Raw genomic sequence first — 21,713 nt, 5'->3', positions numbered from 1 at the left:
TATTAATTCTCAAAAGCATGGTCTTTATGTGTATTAAAGATAGTTCCTGTTCATTGTACTGCAGTGGAGGGGGGAAAGAAAAGTGAACATAACCTAATATTTGTGTAGCAATAGCGCCATTATAAAGCTATAAGCATACGTAGGAATAATGCTAAAAATTCCGTGCTGTTAAAGTTAGCTTTTGATTTTGCTGATGATTCCTTCTTGTGTGTATATGAGATCTCAGTAGACACTGATTATCTCTGTAGGGATTTGGGACTGATTAACATTATCCACATATATTCTATACTCATCCTAGTTGTGTACCTGCTGCAGCTGATGCTATCTGCTGCCGCTGCTGCTGTGTGTTAAGAATAATAGAGATCTTTCACACCAGATCTGGTTGCTGTAGTTACAGCAATTATTGTGTTCTGGGTCTCCAGGAGGTGCTTGAATAAAGATGTTCTGAAACATTTGAGTAAACAGCATATATTGCTTACATGGAAAATTGAGACTACCAGAAGCTCCTCCTTCTTTAATCTCTTTCCTGGATTTGACAGGATTGTAGGGTGACATTTTAAGATTTCTGGATATTTTTCAGCCATATTCTTCTTTACACAGATTTTCTTTGGTTTTGTTGTTGTTTTCCCTGCTCCAAACACTGAGACTTGTTTCCTGACTCAATGTGTGTTTGGCTTCATTCATAACACATTCCAAACGTACTTTTGCTGCCTTACGACTTGCGGGAGTTGCCGCCAATGCTTAGCACAGCCAAGCGAGAACTGGTCCAGCTTTAGCACTCTTGCTGCCCAGATCCCTGCCGACTCAGACTTGTGCCCTCTGCTGCTTTTTGCTCCTCTACACTCCGCCGTGTACAACCTCTTCTCAACACAATGACATGAGATGGAGGGGAGCCTTCACAGCAAAGACTTGAAGAGGAATGGCCTGCTTGCTTTGAATGACAAATGTTCGGTTGCCTGCTCTCTGAGTGAATACCCCAGTCAAAATGCTGTAATTTCACCTGAACTATGGCTTGTGTTCCTTTCAGATCGCACTTTCATTGTTCACCCTCCTGAGGACAGCACTGTGATCAAAGGAACCACAGCCACTCTGCGATGCGGAGCGACTCATGATCCCAGAATTTCAATCAGGTTGGTGGTGTCACTTCTTATTTGTGTGGTTGATCTGAGCTTAATTTTATAAGCTATATGAATAGCATTAGGTGAGAAGTTTCAGGACCCCAGATTTTAACACCAGACCCCTGATTACTGCATTATAAGGTTGTACACTGTATCATTAATCATATAAATCCCATCTTCCATTTCAGCCTTATGTATTATTTACAATGAGCTATGTTCCACTTCATGACTTCAATACAGCCTTCCATGATTTTACTGTCAAGGTTAATACACTATCAATAAAACCAACTTGTCAGAAGCTGATACTTAATGAGAGTAAAAGCCAAAGAGAAGGAATAGGATTTCAGAAGTGTTTACATTGGGGTGCATGAAAGCTACATGAGATATGCCTATGTTCTTGGAAACAGCCCAATAACTATGGGCTATATTCTGCTTTAACTGTGCAAAGAAAAACAGAATTAACTGAACGATTAACATTTGCGCTAGAGCATTTAGAGGGACCTCACCATTTAAAAATATATTTACCATGAAAATTCATGTAGTCTGAAAGCAACGCGAAAGAAAATGCAAGGAACGGCTTGGAGGGCGGTAGGAGGGTCAACTGCAGAAAGAACTTCAGAAAAAGAAATACAGGCATAAAAATGTCGTGTGGAGATATTTGCCTGTAAGACCCTGGGCTATACACATCTGTGACGTATTGGTATGTGTGTATTTTAATGGATGAGCACTAGCAAACCTTGTCACAACAGTTTAAGATGTTATTGATTATGGCAGTCTAAGGTTATCGCAGTCTTAGCAGAGATGGGCCAACACCTCAGCTGTTAACTTTGGAGTACGATGTTCTAGTTTAAAATGCTGACAAGGGTGGACTTCAGAACTTGGACATGAGTACTTCACCTTTTTCATGTAAAATATATAGTATTGTTTATAAAATATGTAGTAACTTGGACGCAATTGCTTTTCTCATTCCGATTGCTGATCTAAGACTGAAATTTGTAAAAGGCATTGTTCCTGGAAGTAACTGTAGAGGCCTCTCATTTTTAACCTGATTACAAAAGCTGATATCTTACTGCACAGTTCAAATTAATCTGTTTTGAAGTTTTTGTAGTGATTAACAGAAGCACTGTAATACTCAGGTATGTTTGGAAGAAGGACAGTGTTGTCATAAATCCATCCAGCAGTTCCAGGATCACAGTGGAGAGTGATGGAACCCTCGTTATCAGCCAGACGTGGTCAGGTGACATCGGAGACTATACCTGTGAAGTGATTTCTTTTGGAGGAAATGACTCCAGAATGGCTCGACTCGAAGTGATGTGAGTATTCCATCTCACAAATATACTGTGCTTGGTTTCAGATACCCTTGAGCATTTTTCTAGCGTTCCATTCTAGGAGATCCGAGGAGTCTGCAAGTTTGATTTTCAGTGTGTATTTTTTTAGGGAAAATTAAGCCTGCCTCATTCCTAAATAAATTATCTTGACATATGTCCTCACTTATACGTGCTGCTGTGCTGCTTGGACTTCCAAGTAACTGCAGCCTTGGAAGTTACATCCAAGTAACTGCATCTTTGTGAATCACCATGTGTATGTGTCCATCTGGTTGGGTGATTGAGCTCAAGGGATAATTAATGATTATGCGGTTGTAGTCTGCCTGAAGCCACTAACAAGTGGACAGGGGAATCTAGTTGAACTTGTCCTGTTCAGCATCGTTATCAGTGATCTGAAGGAGGTGTTGGGGTGCAGTTGAGATGCACTGGAGGGCAGGACCACCATTCAGAGGGACCTAGATAGACTGAGAAATGGGCCAACAGGAACCTTATGAAATTGAGCGAGGACAAATGCAGCGTCCACATCTTGGGGAGGAATAACCTTTTACAATAACGCAGTCTGGGCACTGACTGGCTGGTGGTTCTGCTGGAAAGAACTTGGCCAGCTGGGTAGACGGCAGCTGAATGTGAGCCAGCTGTGTGCCCTGGCAGCAACAGAGGCTCGTGGTGTCCTGGGCTGCGTTAGTGTGAACGCAATAGATTGATGCACAGGATTACCTCCTTTTATTTGACACTTATTAGTCTACATCTGTAATGATGTGCCCGGTGTTCAAGACCAGACTGAAGAAACTGGTCTGATCTCATGGTTGACCCTGCTTTGAGCAGGAGGTTGGACCAGAGGCATCCTAAGGTCCCTTCCAACTTGAATCCTTCTGTCATCCCATGCTGTAGGGCTTCCCCATAAAGCCCAGGTGCTGTGCTGCGATGCCAAAGTTATAAGAAAATGTTTTCCTCTTTTTACTATTTTTTCTCTGTTAAACATAGATCAGAATAGCTGGTCCCTGGACAGGCATTGCTTACTCTTGTATTCCCTTCATACACAGTTTTTCAGGGGAAAAAAAAATTTTGTGCATGCCTTTCTTTATTCCTAAGGATCTTTAAAACTAAAAACAATAAAATGTTTAAAGTGCAGTTCAGCTCTGAAGAAGGATTATAAAAGTGTTGTTATGGGGTTCTGCGTTTTCTGTTTCTGTCACTCCACTGGGGAGGAGTGCACTTCCATTTTATTTTTATCACTAAAAGCAACAACTGTGGTTTTGGTAGATGTGTGGAGCAGATCAAATGAATAGGAAGGTAATGTTTTATGTAGGCTTTTTTAAAATTTATTTGAGTAATGCCGCATGCTTTAATTTAACTGCAATTGCATCCGTTTCTGCTGGTCATGCCTGATCTCTTTCAGAAGATGGCAACTTCCACTGCTGGCACCGTAATGAGTTCACCTCTGAGATTTGCTATGCAGAGGGCTGTTTGATACAGCGTTATTCTGACAGTGCCAAGACTACATCAGATGCCCATTTTCAGCGAGCGGTCATACGTTCTTTCTCTAATTAAGCACTCCTCAGCTCTCCTCCCAGAGTGCATTTTAGTGCTGGTTTGAATCCAAGAGCAGAAGACAATTCAAAATAGATTGCTGCTATATAACCATCCTTGCTTTTCTCTGAGGCGATTTTTGAATGGAGGGCAGAAAATTATGGTGTAAAGATTGAAAAGAACGTTGAAATCTGGATTCTGAAGCAACGCTATAGATCTGTGCTAAGCATTTCATCGGTTTGACCATTTCTTAAATAGCAAGAGATGCCCTATGCAACCCAGTAGAGCACAGCAGATGTATTTAATTGTGGTTCCCCATTGACCAGTGAGGAACAGTTTTATGGTCCCTAAAACTCAGGCTGGAAGTGAACTGGGAGAGGCACATCTCGTGTGTGTTGCTGAGGATGCGCTTTGTGCAGCCCCGCACGTTGGGGTTGTGTTGGCTGCGTCCACATGCACTGGGGCTGCACTTCATCCTGTATCTCCGCTTCTTCCAATGTTCTGTTGCCGATTACCTATAAACTGTTTTTCCTGGAGGAATTAAAGAAATATATCAGGCCTACTCTTTTAGAGGACTTCAGTAACTGATAAGTCACTCAATCATACCTTGAATTGTGACATTTTATTTCAAAGTAGTGCTGCAGGTAGTGCAGTAATGCCAAAAAACATTGCATTCCTTTGCAGCTTTCATCATTATCGTTTGGCTCAGCAGCACAAATCTGTGAGAAATAGAGATACATGATACAACAGAAGCGAAATGAAGAAGAAAATCTGTGGAAAGAAAATGTCTGAAGTAAAGCTTAAATTAAATTCTAACTCGTATACGAATGACAGATCTATAACATTCCCTATTCTCCCGGATAATTCTCTTGTGCAGAACATTAACAAACAGGGCATGTACATTCCCATCGATGAGCACTTACACTTCAGTGCCTTGAGTACCACTGATGTCAGACAAATGTTCAAAGGAGACCTCTCAACCAATTACAGACTGGAGCAGTCTACCAACAGATAATCTCCTAGCCTACCTAGCTTGATCTGGCGACTCCGATTGTCTCAACGCCTCTTTTCCCCCAGGAACCAGCGTGTCCCTCCTCTACCTCTGGGCACGTCAAGAGACATTTCCAAAGGCACAAATAAGTTTGATACTGATTTCTATTCAAACTGATTCAATTCAAAGCCATTGACCTTCAGGGTGACCTTCGGTTACTTAATTCCTAAGTGGTCTGGTTTTCTGATCTCTGAAAAGAAGGAAAGAAAATTTTTTCTTCCTTGTTTTCCTGTGTAGGAAGACAGATATGGGGAAGCAGGTACTGCTTCTGGCTAGAAGAGCATCTGCTGGTAGCACTGTGTGGTATACCTTGGTGGTGCAAACAGGATGGACCATTTTTCTCAGCATATCTTTGAAGGAATAAAATATTTGAAAAGGAAAGCCAAAAAACTAATGAAGAACTTGCTAAAGTGCAGCCAAAGGTTACCTTGCTCATCAATTTTGCACTGATGGTACTTGGGCATAGAAACTAATTGCTAGTCAAGATACTCTATTCATTCATTTGTCTTCCCTCTAAATGTGTTTATTCTTCATGTACATCACTTGATTTGATTTGCACAAGGTAAAACATTTGCGAGTGATGTTTCTCTTCTGCAAGAGATAGATTTTAATGTTTTACTTACTATTTTTTTCCTAGCAGAGCTTGTCGACTGCAAATACAGCACCATTTGCAGATCTTTTGATGATGAGCTTGTGCTTCTCTTGCATTCCTCCAAGTCATAGGATTTGATCCTGAAAATAATTGCATGTGATGAAACAACCCAGCTTCATTTAGCTTACTTTTATAGTCCTGTAAATACCGTACAGATTGAAATACATATTAGGGAAAAAACGCTTGTTCCTGAAGCTGCATAAGCTGAGTTATCGCAATGTATCACTCACCTGACAGGAAACTCTGCTTATTCCGGCTCAAAGTATCCTGAGGGTTCTCAGTGTATATAAAATATGCAAAATTATTACTATCTATGTCAGATGATACCTGCTGCTCAATATCAGCCTGTCTGCAGTCCATACGAAAGAATCACTTTGTTGTATGAATGTGACTGGGAAGTATGGTAATGCCGCATTGTTGGAAAATCAAAGCCCTGTACAAGCCCCTGTTATGTCACAACATATAGTAAAATCTTTTAGGCTCTTTCGCTATGCAAAAATATGGGGAGTACAATGTAATACAGAAATAGGCAATTTATTCCTGGCAGCAAGTTCATCTTCTTTTAGTTCTCTTTCACCAAAGAAAGAACTATTATTGTTCTTTCTTCTTCAAAAGCAGGAGAGGGGAGCTAACCACTCATAATAAAACCCAGTGGGTTGCCAAGACTGCACAGTATCGCCTTTGTCAATCGTTTATATGTGAATTTTGATACCTTTTTTACTAGAGTGTTTGTAATTGCTAATTCTTCCAATTTCTTCCCAAGACATCCTATAAAAATAGCTTGATTACCAAAAATGAAATCAGGAAGACCAATACAGCGTGACAAATCAAAATGATGTCTCATTACAAACTTATCTTCATATGGATCCCATATCCCTCGGCTGCGTAGCCCATCTCTGTTCCTTTCTGTGGGGAGTGAAAGCAGGAAGGATGTCAAACTTGAAAATATACTATTTCTTCCTCACTGGAAAGAAAGCTTCTATTTATTTTTCCAAGCTCTCTATTGAGATATCATCCAAGAAGTGAGGTTCACTGCTGAGTCTAAATGCACTTGATACTCAAAAGAGAAATAACACTTGGAAATGGACTTGGAAATACAGTTGTGTCTGCTCATCGTTGAAGGTATATCAGAAATGTAGGTGTTTCTAACAAAAATAAAACATAAAAATCAAAAGCCTTTCCCAAGTCTTCTGTAGAATTGAGCTTGTGACACACACCAAAATGGAATGGGAAATAAATCTGCATTTTCTGGGACTCTAATTTCAAAACTCCACCTCGTTATAGGACTGCAATAGACAAAAAGCCTCAGAACTAATGGACGCCATGCAAGAATTCTCCCTGTGTTTAGAAACTGGAGAGGATTCTTTTGCGAGAGAAACTGGAAAGTCCTAAGCAACAGATGCCATATTTCTTAATTTAAAACATAATGATCTTTTATGAGCAAGAGCCGTGAGGGCTGAGTGCTTTGTTAGGTTTCCTGCCTCCAGTTCTTGCCACGTACCTGGTCTAGCACATGAACCACCTGCTCCTGAGCAAAATTTGTATGGTGGACCTGGCTTAGGAAATCATTTCTGAAATAGGAGTGGGGCTTTTTATAAACTGACAAGAAAACTTGTTTAATCTCCCTTGCTTTTTAGTAATCCCCTCTTCAGTCACAGCCTCTCTAATTACCTGCTGTTGGATGATTTTTCTCAGAAATCTCTCCGCACTGTGTCTGGTTTATTTCCCTCAGCAAATAGTCTGCTTTTAGCTAATTTTATAAAACACTCTATGTGTTTGCTGAGTGAATTTTTCAGCTGCCCTCTGGCACTGATGAGCTGACTCAAAACATTAGGGTTTCTGTTTTGAACATGTATCATCTGCATCTAGCTAATATATCTCTCCTAGGTTGTCACAATGACTTCATGTTCTTTCCTTGCAAATCCGCTATTCTAATTGCTTTGTCAGAGTCCCCTCGGGTCACCTTGGTGGCTATGCCATTAACCCTGGGCTTATCTATCAATTACAGATTTAAAAGTGTCCCTATACATATTTTGCTATCACACAAAGCAAGTTATGAAAACTTGCCTCCATGCAGCTCTTCAGCATTAGAGGAATGAGGTCTTAAGATATCCTTTTGTTGAAAAACCTTCATATGTTTCTTGTTTGGGGCTTCAGTGAACAAAAGAAAGATAATAATGCTGAAATTAAACTTCCAGTGTTCTGTGCCCTATGTGTTACTTTCCTAAACTTCATCTTGGTGTATGAGAAGTTGAGCAGTTCTAGTCTGAGGTCCTTCTCACCCTGAAGAGGGTTGGAATGACCATCCCTTGCAATGATTTCTTGGATGTTAGCAGCAAGGAAAAGTAATTCTCTTAAAGGAAATAAAGAAGCAATGATCTCTTTTGAGAATGTGAATATTCGTTACGGTGGTACAAGTCGTATTTATCATCCCTTCCACACAGTATGTGGTAGCAAATGAGGAGACAAAGTCTAAGTGCTTGCTGAAGTAGGAATTACTATTTATTAAGCTCTGCTTTTGTATGCTATAAAGAGAGGAGTATACACTTCTATGCTGAAATGTCTTTGTAGTTTTAAATATTTGCTTTCTGGCCAGGTGTGTTTCTTAGGCACTTGTTATGTCTGCCTTGAGGGATTTAAATCTGTAAGCACCATCTGTTGCTGTTCGGTGTGGACACATATGGCTAAACAATATGATATTAGTGGAGGTAGGGGCACTGCATGGCTGCTGCAGCTCACGCTACTCCATCTCCCTCTGAACAGAAAGTGCCCGTTTCCTTCACTCTGACTGGTTACCATTTTGTGCCAATCTAAGAATAATCAACTAAACCCAAATGCTAAGCAAAAAAACCCCAACCCCACATTTCAACTCAGTTTGTGCTTTAAAAACCATGAAAATGGGCATTTCCCCTCTCCTCCAAAAGTCTTCTGAGACTTGTACCCTAAGAAAAAGAGACTGAGCTGTAAAGTCTTTCTTAATCATGTAGCCTCTGTCCTCGAACAAGCTGTTATTTCAACTCTTCTAAATATATGGGGAAACAAGGTTAACTAGTAAATGTGCACCCTGCAAATATCCTGAATGTATGCCAGGAGTGTTTATTTAGTTCCCAGAAAAGGAGTTACATGGAGGTGAGTTTGCCATGAGCTCCCCCTCAACCATCCCTCCTACATCGGTCCCCGTGTGAGCATTGTCTTCTGGAAGCAGCTGAAGCCACAGCCCATCTCTGAGCTTTTCCCCACGGGGCCTGGGGATAAATGAAGTGGGCGCTGAGACTTCGTGAGCCACGTCACAACAAGACGTTTCACGCTCTTTCCTTCAGTAATTTCCTTTGCCAGCTTAATCGCAGAAACACTTTTCCAACCAGCTTGCTTCGGACATAATGATAAATTGTAGTGGAGGTTTAGTGTTTATTACAATTTAATGTTTCATTCAAAATTAAGTACCACGCTCCTGTAGTCCCTGGGTAAATGGCCGTATCTTCAACCCTCACTCCACGCTTTTCAAACCACAGGTTTATTCTGCCGTTTTCTCTAGCAGTCTGGCTGCCCTTCTCAGTCTCCAGGTCCCCTCTTCCCTAAACTTGTTCATCCCAAATTTTGCAATGCTCTGTTCAAAATCCGTTTTCGCCGGGCCCACGCGTGCCCCTTCCTGTGCCTGATGCTTTTTCTAGCCTAAAAATGACAGTGGCTTAGCTGGCTGTGTGTCAGGAGTCTGGATCTTGGTTGCTGCATGCCCAGGCCCGAGTGAGAACACAGCCTAAACTCCTCATAATCAAGGCATCTTGAGCAAATGGTTTAATGAAGATCTGAATCGCACCCTGAGGTGTCATTCCATGTTTACTACAGAAAGAGCCTGGGGTGACCATGCTGCTAATTTGGTTAGACGTTTAAAGTCAAATGAGATGAGACGAGACTTTGAGTCTCAAGTTTAGCCTTAGGAAGCATCAACCCTTCTGGCCTACAGAGAAGTGGGCAGGTGAGCATCCTCCACCTGTGTTGTCTCATTATCTGTGTGTTTTTCTTGCCACACCTCAGCTCTTCCAGCAGCCTTGGCATCAACTCCATCATAAACATGCAAAGAAAAGCATACACAGTTTTAAAAGAAAAATAATAAAACTATTGTCTGATTCTCCATATGCTCCTGAATCTTCCTATAGAAACCCAAATCCACTTATTGTTCTGGCTCGAAGCCAGAGTCCGTATTTACTTTTGTAAGTGGCTAAGGAATTGTGGTTTTTAAATAACTCTAAGCCTTCACTAGCATGATACATTGCGACCAGAAATTACTACGTTTTTAAATGAAGCACGTAAAGTACCCTTGAGGCTTTCTCCTCTGGTCGGAGCAGATTAGCGGTCGTCCTTGCTGAGGAAGCGTTACCCTCCGCTTTCCTGGGAGGAGCAGTAGATTGAATGGGTGAAAACTGGTCCTCCTTGCTTTTTCTTTGCTGTCTGAAGTCCTTGTCCTCCTTAGGAACCAGGGTGATAAGCAGCAGAACTCGGGCTCTAATGTATTATAATGGCTGAGGGGCTTTTATCGCTCAATATGAATCAGCCTTTAAGGGATGTAGCAGGACTTAGTTTTCTCACTGCACTGTGCAGCCTCCGACTTTCAGCCAATGAGCACAAATGAAATGTTTTTGCCACAAATCGCCTTTATGTGGGGAAATTACACATTTTAATTGAGCTGCTGTTTTATTTTTGGTTTTTAATGTTTCATTTTGCGTTCGCATGGGGTTTCTGCAGGCATTTTCACTACGTTTTCTAGTTGGGTGCTTCCAAAAAAAATTCTTATTATAGGAAGGATTCTACCCATGGCAGGAGAAGCCTGAATCTGCAAGTAAATCAAGCTGTTCTGCAGCCTAAGAATACATATGGTAATTTTGATTAGTAACTCTATATGGATTGTGTCAATGTCTTCTGCTTCCTTGAGTATGAAAAATTCCATGTTAAATCATATCTCCCATGTGTTTAGCTGTTTATATGTATTACTGCTGTCACATTGCTAGGACATCATCATAAGGAGGGGAAAAAAGTGAGGGAGGAAATGTATTGACCAACTTGTCTCAATCAAAACCAGTATGGAAATTGGCTTTTTCCCACATTTAGCAACATTTCCATTGCCGTTCTAAGCAGCAACCTTGGGACTTCCAGCATAATTTGTTTTTTCCAAATAAGATAAAACTGTGAAGAATTCAGAGATGCCTTTGATTTATTTAATCGTACAGTAACTGCTGGTCATTTTATATCTATCATCATACAAGCCTGACGTCGTGTGCCTTTAACTGCCTGTAAGTGTGTAGCTGAATGCAATGTAGATTGATTATTCTGTGCTGTTTTGTTTCTTCCGTTTGCTTTCCCCGAACAGCGAGCTGCCTCATTCCCCTCAGAATCTTGTGGCCACTCTCAATTCCTCCTACAGCCGCAGCGTGATGCTCTCCTGGGTGCGTCCCTTTGATGGAAACAGCCCCGTTCTTTACTACATGGTTGAGCTCTCTGAGAACAGTGAGTAAAGTCAAATATGTTTCAAGCTCATGTTCGTCTTAATTATTCAGCCTTCTTTCAGACTCACCTTCTACCAGATCTACCAAAGATACTGCAGTTGTTTGCTAAACAGTGTGCACGAAGGGGAAAACATGGGTTTTACACTCAAGTATTTGCACGTTGAAAGAGATAAACTGGGACTGTTGTACAGGAAAGCCTTAGTTCCACCCTTAGCATTGCCAGCCAGACTTGAGGCACAACAGCTTATTCCTCAGTGCTTTGATTTGACATCTGTAAACAGCAATAGTCATATTTTATTTCTTCCCATTGTTGTCTTTTGCTCTGGTTTCATAGATATCTTGATGCATTCAAAGTCCCAATTTCACTTGAAAAATGCAAGCAGCATGATAATAAGAGGAACAAACTTGGATGTCAATAGGATCTACTGTCTTATCTGTTTATGGGTTCATATATTTTCTTCGCTTTCCCTAGGCTATCATTTTACACCCTTCTTTTAAGTAGGTGGTTGAGGATGCTTAACTGTAAGCCATCCAAATATGTCGCTTCATGGGTTACAAACCTGGTCGTTGTGAATTGCCGCTCCTCACAGTTTTGTCATGCAGTATGTCTGGTCCTCTCTGGCTCTCAGTTTGCAAGGTTATTCAGGGACATCGCTAATGCCTTTTTAGGAGTTGATGGAAAGATGAGGTTATATGGTAATCGGTCACCTTGGCAATACTTTCTAATCTCTATTACCCTAGGAGCTGGAAATTCAAGCCTAACAATTGATTCTTGATGAAAAAATTAAGAGCATCACTTTTTCTGACACATGGAAATTAGCCACTGCATAACTGAATGTGAAACAGTCCTGATTTCTGATTGTCTGGAGAGCAGCGTTTTGTTTTGCCACACAGAGAGCTTGAGGTGAAACTTTAGCTTCAGATCACATACAACCTTTTTGCTTTGGCAGGCTGGAGTGCCTAAGTTTATGATGTGGAGGTCCCAGAACTGATGATCTTGACATCTGTTAAGTGCAGTTTTCTAATTCTTGCAGAAATCCCAAGTCACGCCCAGGACTGCTGTCCTTAAAACAGTTCTTTTTGAGCAAAGACTCCTGATCTTTTTGTAATAAGTGACTCAAAATTCAGTGTTCTACACCCACACCTCCTCTCTACCTTTTTATCATCACCTTCTTCATCATTGTCACTCTTCTCTCCTTCCCCTCCTCTTGACGACAGGCCAGCAACTGCCTTTTTGCTTTTCCTCACCTGCTCTTTCACCCAGGGACATTACCCCTGTGTTCTGTGTTTCCCGGTGACTTTGACAATGACAAGCTAATAAACTCCCAACCTGGGAACATGATGCAAAGATACTAGAGCTGTATTTACACAGGGACAACACAGAGCTGGCAGAACCTGCACACCTGGGTCCCAGCTTGGGCTGCATTGACTGGGAAGAGTCACCAAAAGAGGAGGCAGCTCATGTTTGAAAAGCCTTTAAGTACCTTTCTAGCAAGGATGCTTTGCAGTTTTTCTAGTATAGGAATGGGGTAAATGTGCCATGATTTTAAAAATGCTGTAATTCATTCACTGAAATTTGTAGAAGGCTCAGCAAAAATCAACAGCTCTCCAGAAATCATGTGGACAGTGCCTCAGAACTCCACGGGATCCTGTGAACCCTTGCTCGCTCCATGATAGATCCAATAATTTTGGCTGATGGCATTGCAATCTACCACTGAGACAGTCTCATTATCACAAATCGTAGGTCTAGGTACTTCAGCAAGCTTGCAGCTGCAAAGCCAAACAGAGACTGGGTTTGTTGTGAACTGAGCATCTTAACTCCCAGAAATATCCTAGATCTTGCTGTTCTTTCAGTTCTAATCTTCATCTTTATTTACTTTGCTTTTATGTACAGTGTCTGAATGGTTACTCATAGATGTAGGACAGAGGAGAATCTAAGCCCTTGAATATTTCACTGTTGCTGTGTTCTCTCATTCCATATATTGTTGCTCAGCTTTACGGATGCTGACAGAATAACAGAACAACGTCAGCAGTGACTTTGGTTTGGAAAGCTGACATTAATGTCTGCATATTTTCACTGTCTCGTTTTGTTTTCTCAAAGTGTTTGTTTTTCAGAGCTATTTTGATCTCAGTTGTGTGTGGTTAATATTTAGTTTCTCCAGACATGCTCCTCCCTTTGGAAAACACCACCTTTCCTTTGGTCCCCACCCCGTCCCAAGTGGCGTTTGTGAACAAAGCCGACATTTGGTCCTGTGCAGGCACACTTTGTCTGATAAGACTGTGCGGCATCTCTCTTCGCTTCTCAAAGAAAATGTCCTTTCAGGTTCTCTGTCGGTCCCGTCCGTGCAGCAGAACACCCCAGTCCCCGATTGCTTTCATACACCCAAATGCTAGGGAGGGATATCAGAATTATGATTTGTTTTCCAGTTAGCAAACCTGCGCAGGAGACTTTGTTCTTATTTCCGTGGAGTTTTAATGCACGAGTTTTGCTTTGCAGTTACAGGTGCCAAAACATAACCTAGTTTTGTTCTTTTTTTTTTTTTTTAAGCTGTTTTGCTTTGAATAATTTTCTAATAGCTTTAGGATCCATTGTACTTTTTGAAGCACGTACCATAAATGAATACATAATAACAGTATTTGTTTCAGAGAAATAGCTGAAGAGCGTTCAAAATAATGAGTGTAAATTTCAGGGGACTAATTACTGGCTGCATTAGAGAGAGGCGTGTCGCTCCACCTGACATGGATTAGAACTCCTTTTCATTAATATCAATTCAGTAAAGAGATGGAAAAACCTTATTTTAATTCAAGGGAAAAACAGTGACACATCGTGCACTTAAATTGCGGGAAATATGAACAACTCCAGTCACCAATTCACCTAATTTTAAAAACGAATGTATTTGCCACAATGCAATATTTCTCAAATTACAAGTATTCGCAGCAGACTGTGTCTTTGGGTGACTTGAGACATAACGGCCCTAAACATTTGAGGGCAAATTTATAACCTAATTTGTGAAACATAGTTCCAGGGAAACACAGTCATTAAGTATCTGTGCCCACACAGAGCCAGGAATGTGAACCTTCCTCTGAAATAGGATTTTCAAATAAATAGTACTGTGCGTTGCTGTCGTTTGCACTAATGTAACTTCTGGATGTTTCATGAGCTGTTTAGCTCCTGTTGCGATGTACCGAGGAATTCCAATGAAGTATCCTCGTGGAGTTAAAGGGGTTATCCTTATTTTATTCCAGAGAGGTTTAGATTTTAGGGATTAATCAAAGAATATTCTGTATAGTCTTTTAACTGAAGAAGTGAATTAATACTTCAAGAATTCTGCTGAGTACCATTAAGATAAAAGCCCATTTTTGTTTTATTGTATTCTGGGATATCTGTGCTGTGTGCTCTAATGATATAACTGGGATTCACCACGTTGTGCCAATGAGGAGACAATAAAAGCTCCTGTAAAAAGCATCTATATGTGCTTGACTTAAAGCACGTGAATTGTCATCCTGAATTAGGTGGGAATTTTCAAATTATAAAAACTGAACACATTAATAAAACTTTGCAAAAATCAAAGTAAAAATACATTGCTCGTTACAACTGTGACACATCTGTACATGATATTGTTAAAAGACACTTTTTCCAAGGGCATTGCTGGACCTTGTTGAAGCTCTGCCAAACAAAGGAGGAGCCATTTCATTTGTATTTGAACTTTTTGCAGTGTTGTATTGTCATGAAGATTTGAAAGGTGAATTTGGGAAACTCCAGCAGTACAGCAAATTGCAACACTACTGCCTGTGCAAAGGCCCCCGGAGAAGGGAGGAGATGGAAATGTACTCCAAAACCGCAAAACTCAGCTTTCTGCAATAGAATATGAAATTACAAATGATTTTTGAGGAATTTGCAATTAATGCTTGTAAGTAATTGTAAGGCAGGTAGGGAAATAGAGAAGAAATGCCTCTTGGTGAGTAACTAGTGTTGTTAAACATATCACAAGTGCATAAAAAAATTCTTGACAAAATAAAAGCCATTTCTAACCCCCCCCCCAAATCATATTGTAAACTAGAGAGTAGCCTGTGAGACTCTTTGTTTCCAATAGATTCACTCGGAGAGGCAATTAGAGTTAATTCGAAATACCCCAAATCCTTAAGATGATAGATAGGTAAACATGGAAGTTTTTCAGACAGCAGCAATTGCAGTGGAAGAGCAAGTAAGCAAAGCCCAGAGTACATGCCGGGCAGCTTAAGCTAAATGAAGGATTAGCACAGTCTGTTCAATCTAACAGAGGCGTATTTAATAGTTTGACCTGGCAAGTCTTTCATCACCATGGAGCTTCTCCAGGCTTCCTGGGACAGGCGAGTGTCAGTCATCTTCGAGGAGAAGAGAGTCAGCGCTCAAAATGTTATGGCCTGTTTCCGATGGCAGAATTACTCTTCTCTACGGTAAAATGTGCTTCTGTGTACAATTCTGGGGTTTGCTTTGTATTACAGAAGGAGAACAGCCTTTCGAAATGTTTAGCTTATTGATTGTCAAAAAAAAGACTTGACATTTAAATTTGAAAGATACTCTGCACACTCAGTGTATCCACCGCTCCGTGGGCAAGCAAATCCTCCCCAAACCGCTTTCCTTTACGAATCAGGGTGCCCAGGAGATGAATAACTTCGTTTATATTAGTTTTCGGTTTAATCTCTCTTCCTGCCAGATCTTTTATCTTGCACCAGGAGAGGAAAAAGAATAAATAAAGTATTCTACAGATGCAGCATATAAACAGAGCAAAGCCCCAAGGCGCTGAAGAGATTAATAGGCCCTGTTGTTGAATCAAACTGCTCACTACATTGAGCTGCTTGGGTTAAGCACTCTCAGGTGGTGTTTACACTTGCAGTAAACAAGTGAAACTGTGCTCTAGGAAATGGACCACTACCCAAGTAGCTCATACAAGGGTATTTCACTCTCTGGTTGGTGTCTGCTCTTCCATTTTCCTCAAGAAGCTGCTTCGGGCAATGTACTAAGTCAGCCAGACCTTCACTTGGGCTTACCTTGATTTGTTCTTGTGCACTCCGGCTGTAACGAGGTGAACAGTCATTTGTGGAGTCTCAAGGGAAGCTTGACAAAATTCAAAAGGAATTAGGGTGCAAAAAACCTCCTAAGCAGTGCTTTTCTAGATAGCATAAAGTGCTTTCTCTGAGGTCTTTCTAAAAGTTGTTCCACTAATATGAATTGCTATCAAGATCTTGCAGCTGAACTCACTGTTGGTAAATCAGCAACAACTGGCAAGGATGGAACTTGACTGCTGTGCAAATGTCCCTCCCCAGCATTCCCACTATTCTGCTGTGTCATTTTTCCTGTTAAAAAAAAGGTCTTTGTTCTCAGAAAGCCTTTACTGGAATAAATATACTTTCAATAATTCAAAGACGCAGTGTTTGTAGCCCAACTGGCATCGCGCCCCAGAGGACTTAAACTTGCTAAGGAATGTGCCAAAAAAAGCGCTGAATTAGTGGTTTACATCTTGGTGTGAAGTTTAGCAGCCTTCGACATTTGGGACATCTAATCTTCATTTTCAGCCAGACGTCTCGGTGACCTGCCAGGAGCTGCACTGCGCTTCTGCTGAGCAACGTGCACAGATACGTTGCCAAAATCTACTGCTCGCTCCTCAGTAATTTCCAGAAGTGTTAGTAATTTTGAGCAAGGAGCATGAAAACAGCTGGTATTATTTAAAAACTGAACAAATCGTTAAATTGGCCGATTCCATTGCTGTACTGTTGCAACACAGACCAAATGTCACCTCTCCCTGACGATTGCAGTCATGGCTTCAGGGAGAATATGCGACACCAGGCTAGGAAGAAAAGAAGTCAAGATATTTAATTTTCAACATGTTTCATTGCTGACCTCTTTGAAAACTTGAAAATGTAATTTGGGCAGCAGAGGAGCTCGGTATGTCAAGTGTGTGAACTGACAACGAGGGGTTTATACTCCTGCCAGGGCTGTTTATACCAAAGAATCTTCCTGGGAAATTAGACCAAATGCCGTATACTATCTCTAGAACAAAAAGAATTGCAGACATGTAGAATTTGCAGCAGAAGCTTTCTCAGGTCTTACAGCAAAGGGCTGATTTGGCAGAGAGAGTCCCGCTTCTACACCTGCTTGCAAGCTGGGTAGGAAAATATTCCAAACTGACTCTGAATTTCATTAGAGTCCTTCCAGCAGAGCCACTCATGGGTGTGGTGGTGTAATGGCCTGCCAAACAGATGGGTTGTGAAATACACAGCCCATCTGTCTTTATCATGCTTGTTTCCTCTTTTATTAAAATGTTAATGAATATAGTTTTTATTTATTACGCCATGACATGTGCAGCATCACTTTCCAGTAGACAAATGTGCAATCTGCATAACCGTGTGGGCTGACAGGAAGGTTTCCGCTGCTGAAAAGAAACTTCTTCCCAAAGTTCCTCTGAGGAAAACAGGCACAAAGAGCTCTGAGCAGTCAGCGGCGTTTTTCTCACTTCTTCAGGGCTTTTTAACAAGCACTTCCATCCTTTTGACGTGTAAATTATTCCAACAGATTCTCCCTGGAAGGTTCACCTCTCCAATCTTGACCCAAAGATGACCAGTGTCACTGTGAGCGGACTAACGCCAGCCCGAACCTACCAGTTCAGGGTGTGTGCAGTGAACCAGGTGGGGAAGGGCCAGTACAGCTCTGAAACCAGCAGGTACAGTAAAAATTAATTGCCTGTGTACTAAAGGTACAATAACCTAGAATTATTGGGAGAAAAAACTGCTGATTGTTTGCGAATGAACAAAATGCAATTATCTTTTGCACAGCAATTGGAGGATGGAGAAGTTCACGTTACCCGGGCCTCTGGAGAGTGCTCTGCAGCTGTCAGTAATTGGTGATAATGGCAATTAGGCGATGCAGGGTATCAAAACATGATGGGAGAGGTGCCCTCATGTTTCTAGAGGATTGGTTGAGCAGAGTCTTGGACACATATTTTTGCTCTAGTGCTGAGCTACAGGAGTTAGCCTGGGAAGGAGCACAGCATTCACCCAATCATTACAATGTCACTTCTGGAATTCACCCAGATGCGACATAGAAGGATGGCTTCATCAAATTTAGTTTCAAATGCATCCCCCTTCTTCTGTGAACCAAAGCTTGCTGTGAGCTTGAATTGCAGAACAGCTGAACTCTAAATGGCTTTTTCAAAATGTAGGAGTTTGATATGAAAAATATTGAAAGAGCTGAAAGAAACAATTTGGAGGGAGTCACAGGCACTGGACCTGAGCTCTAACTCATTCAGGCTTGTAATCTTTTTAAAGAGTTGTAGCAGCCTGGGTGGTTCAGAGAGAATAACGTTACCTCAGCTGTCTGTCTTGTTGCTTGCTTAACTGGTTTCCTATTATGTTGATTTGTTGTAACTATTTCATGCATGTCTTCAGCATTTTGATCAGCTTTATATTTCTTTCTAGTTATCAGACTTTGATAAACGAAACCAGTTCACATGGAGTGGATACCTGATATAGAAATGTTACCTATCGTTTATTTCAACACCCACCTCCATCATGTGCTTTTGTACTTAGGTTGATGCTACCCGAGGAGCCGCCCAGCGCCCCACCTAAAAACATAGTGGCCAGTGGGCGCACCAATCAGTCCATCATGGTCCAGTGGCAACCTCCTCCTGAGAGCGAACACAACGGGGTTCTTCATGGCTACATCCTAAGGTAAGTAATTTCCGAACCTGGCAAGTGTACAGATAAATCCATGTGTGCATGAGGGAGCTCAGAATGGTGTGACTCGAGAGTGTGTCAGAGACTATTTCTAGTTCCTTGAAGTATATTAATTATTATTTGCAAATGCTGTGACTGCCCTGCTTTATTACAGATGTAGAAAATGTCTTTGTTCAAATGGCCGGAAGGGTGCAGACACTTAAATTCTAGCCTGTCTATAGGAATCAGTGAGCTGGGGTCTGTTAGCCACTCCAAACGCACTGCCTGGGTGGACTTGTTCCCTATGGAGACTCTCAACATCCAGGTGGCTCTTTTTTTTTCCATTTTCAAAGTGAAGCGAAGCGCCAAGTACTAAAAGTGTTCACATGGGAAGCTGGTACAGTGCAAACTATGCATTGCAGATGTAGATTTGCTTATTACAATCTTAGCTTCCTGCTAGAAAGGTTAATTAAATTTATTACAGACACAACAGGGTTCCTGCAGTGTGGAAGAGCAAGAATAGAATCAATAAACGTAAGGTTTGTGCCAAACAAAATGGAGAGGAGGAGTGACAGGTCAGATGCTTCATGGCAGACCTTGATTTGGTTTTGAAAATCAGTCATTTGAGTAAAATTCAGCCCCATCTGTATTTATTAATGAGAAACAGATTCAGGCAGGTAGCCGGGAATCCTGAATACACCCAGTCTTTCTGCTTACACAGGATTGATTGTGTTGAAAAGGCTGTTGCCGCACTGAGAGACTTTTATAGTTTTTTGGGTGTCAGTTATTCACTCCTACCCAATTCAGCTACAACTTACTTGCTCATTTGGCATCCTGCATATCCTGCAGTGCTACCAGCCAGCTACGGCCACACCTTTAGGAAGGGAGGCATTATCTAAATTAGAGGTTTTGTGGGAAACTCCCAAGCATTGTGCCGCCACTGACATATTTCCAAGTGATTGTTACAGCCTATTGTAGGCAAGCTGCTGACATTTTTAGTATAGTGTCCTCCAGACCTGCTAAAAGATAACTAAATGCTGCTGTTTTAATGCCAACATCCCGTTCGTGCTGTGTTCGTGCTGGCATGGATGGAAGTGCTTTTGTGGTGTTAGGAGTGTTGGTGAGCTCTCGAAATAGTGCTGGAAAGTTCCTCCTCTCTGCAGGCAGAGCTGGGGTCTGTCCATCCCCCTGTCACCTGCACAGAGCCTGTTACAGCGCTGAGCCCCTTGTGCAAGCGCCTGCGGTTTTAAGAGCTGGACTCAGTTTGAAAGCTGTGCCAGTCATCAGTGACAGGTGGGAAAAGGTCCTTTAACTTCTGTTTCTAGCTAGAATCTTGTCGTGAGACTTGGGTACCTGTTTGCACAGGCTACAAGTGTTGTTTGCACAGTTCTTTCCTTCAAAATGGTCTACTCAACGATAAGATCAGGTCCTTAACTATTCCCAGTGAGTCTTACCCAATCTCAGCATTCAGTCCTTTGAGAAAGCAATCCCGTAGCTTCCTGCTTCTGGCAATCTGTTCTGTTTTGTCCACGCAGCATTTTCAATGTTTAATTTAAGTATTTTCTACAACAGCTATCAGCATAATTGATCCCTGTCCTCATCGTAACATCTCTTTCCATTTTAATAGAGAGTGATCATGTTCATTATGCTCAGTCTGTGAACATTTTTGATGTCTTCATGTTTTGTCTTGACTACAAAGCAGAGAAACCATTTATTCAACAGGAAATTAAGATTACCATATAAAAGCACAACTGTCCCAGGTAATAAACCAGGCTGTTCCTCCAAGTTAAATTGTGTGGTCACAGCAATGTGCGCTGAAGAAAAGTCTTCCTGCACTGTTTTCTGTAGAATTATGGTATAACAAAATGAAAACCACCACACATCCCAGAGACCCAGTGCTCAAGACACGCAAGATATTAAACTGATGGAACACCTGATCTTTAAAAGGGAAGGTGCGCTGCACAAGTCGTATGTAGTATACATCAAAGTCCATGGTGAGAAAAATCATGAAGACATGACATTTCTGAACTGGCCTCCTTCCTCTGCCCTTTTTCTCGCTGGCAGTGTTGTATTTAGAGGGGTGCCATGCTAACGGCATAAGAGATTAAATCACAGGAGCACTCTACACCTTGTCTGCTAGGTGTGAGACACAGTGCTGCTGCACAAAGAAATGGCTTTGCCAAGAACACAACCTTCACAGAAGACAAAGAAAGGAAAAAAGGCAGATATTGCATAATTTAGAAAAAGATCAAGACACTCAATACACTCAGCTGAGGGCTGATAATTCCTTATTTCCATTTGTATTTCATAAATGGAATCACACCACTGTAGCATCACAAATATTAAGTATGCCAAAATATGGGCAGGCAAGCAGCTCCGCAGCAGCAAATAGAGAGGGGCTGTCAGTGATTGAGAACTGATCTCTTCATAAGAAGACTTTGGGACAAAATCTGTGGATGAAATACATGAGCAAGTTGTCTAGTTGTAGAAATCGCACCAGTTTAATTTAGATGAATTCAAAATCAGACCGTAAGATGTCAATGGAGTTGTTCTGTGTCAATAAGCTTTCGGTGATTACTGTGAAACAAAAGATGAATAAGAGTGCGTAAAAGCTGTGTGGTGAATAAAAATATGAATGTTTCCATATTTGTCATTTTCATGGAGTCAGAATGTGCCCCTTGGTCTCTGTTTTTCTGGGGTTTTTTTTGTGAATTAGCTTATTGCAAGCACCCATTGTGCCATTTTCCTAAAGGAAGGAAAACAAACTATTATTCACATTCACCGATTTGCAAGGTTTGTTTCCTATAATTTAATTCTTCTCCATAGTTTCTTGGCCTAAAGAGA

The 21,713-nt window shown here is 41.3% G+C and overlaps 1 protein-coding gene across 12 annotated transcripts in view; it reads left to right on the top strand.

The window, feature by feature from the left end:
- The window catches only part of SDK1 (sidekick cell adhesion molecule 1), a 375,516-nt gene that overhangs the window by 236,299 nt on the left and 117,504 nt on the right, over positions 1-21,713 (top strand). For all 12 annotated transcript variants that reach the window (XM_065031442.1, XM_065031436.1, XM_065031444.1 and 9 more), the window contains 5 exons: positions 1,028-1,130; positions 2,255-2,431; positions 11,042-11,178; positions 17,731-17,878; positions 18,744-18,884. In XM_065031442.1, the coding sequence (XP_064887514.1) occupies positions 1,028-1,130; positions 2,255-2,431; positions 11,042-11,178; positions 17,731-17,878; positions 18,744-18,884 (706 nt within the window). The remainder of the gene's footprint in view (positions 1-1,027; positions 1,131-2,254; positions 2,432-11,041; positions 11,179-17,730; positions 17,879-18,743; positions 18,885-21,713) is intronic.

The sequence above is a fragment of the Columba livia genome, chromosome 15, assembly GCF_036013475.1.
Source record: "Columba livia isolate bColLiv1 breed racing homer chromosome 15, bColLiv1.pat.W.v2, whole genome shotgun sequence".
NCBI lineage: Eukaryota > Metazoa > Chordata > Aves > Columbiformes > Columbidae > Columba > Columba livia.
Note: the sequence above shows the minus strand (reverse complement) of the source record. Positions and strands in the feature narration are given on the sequence as shown.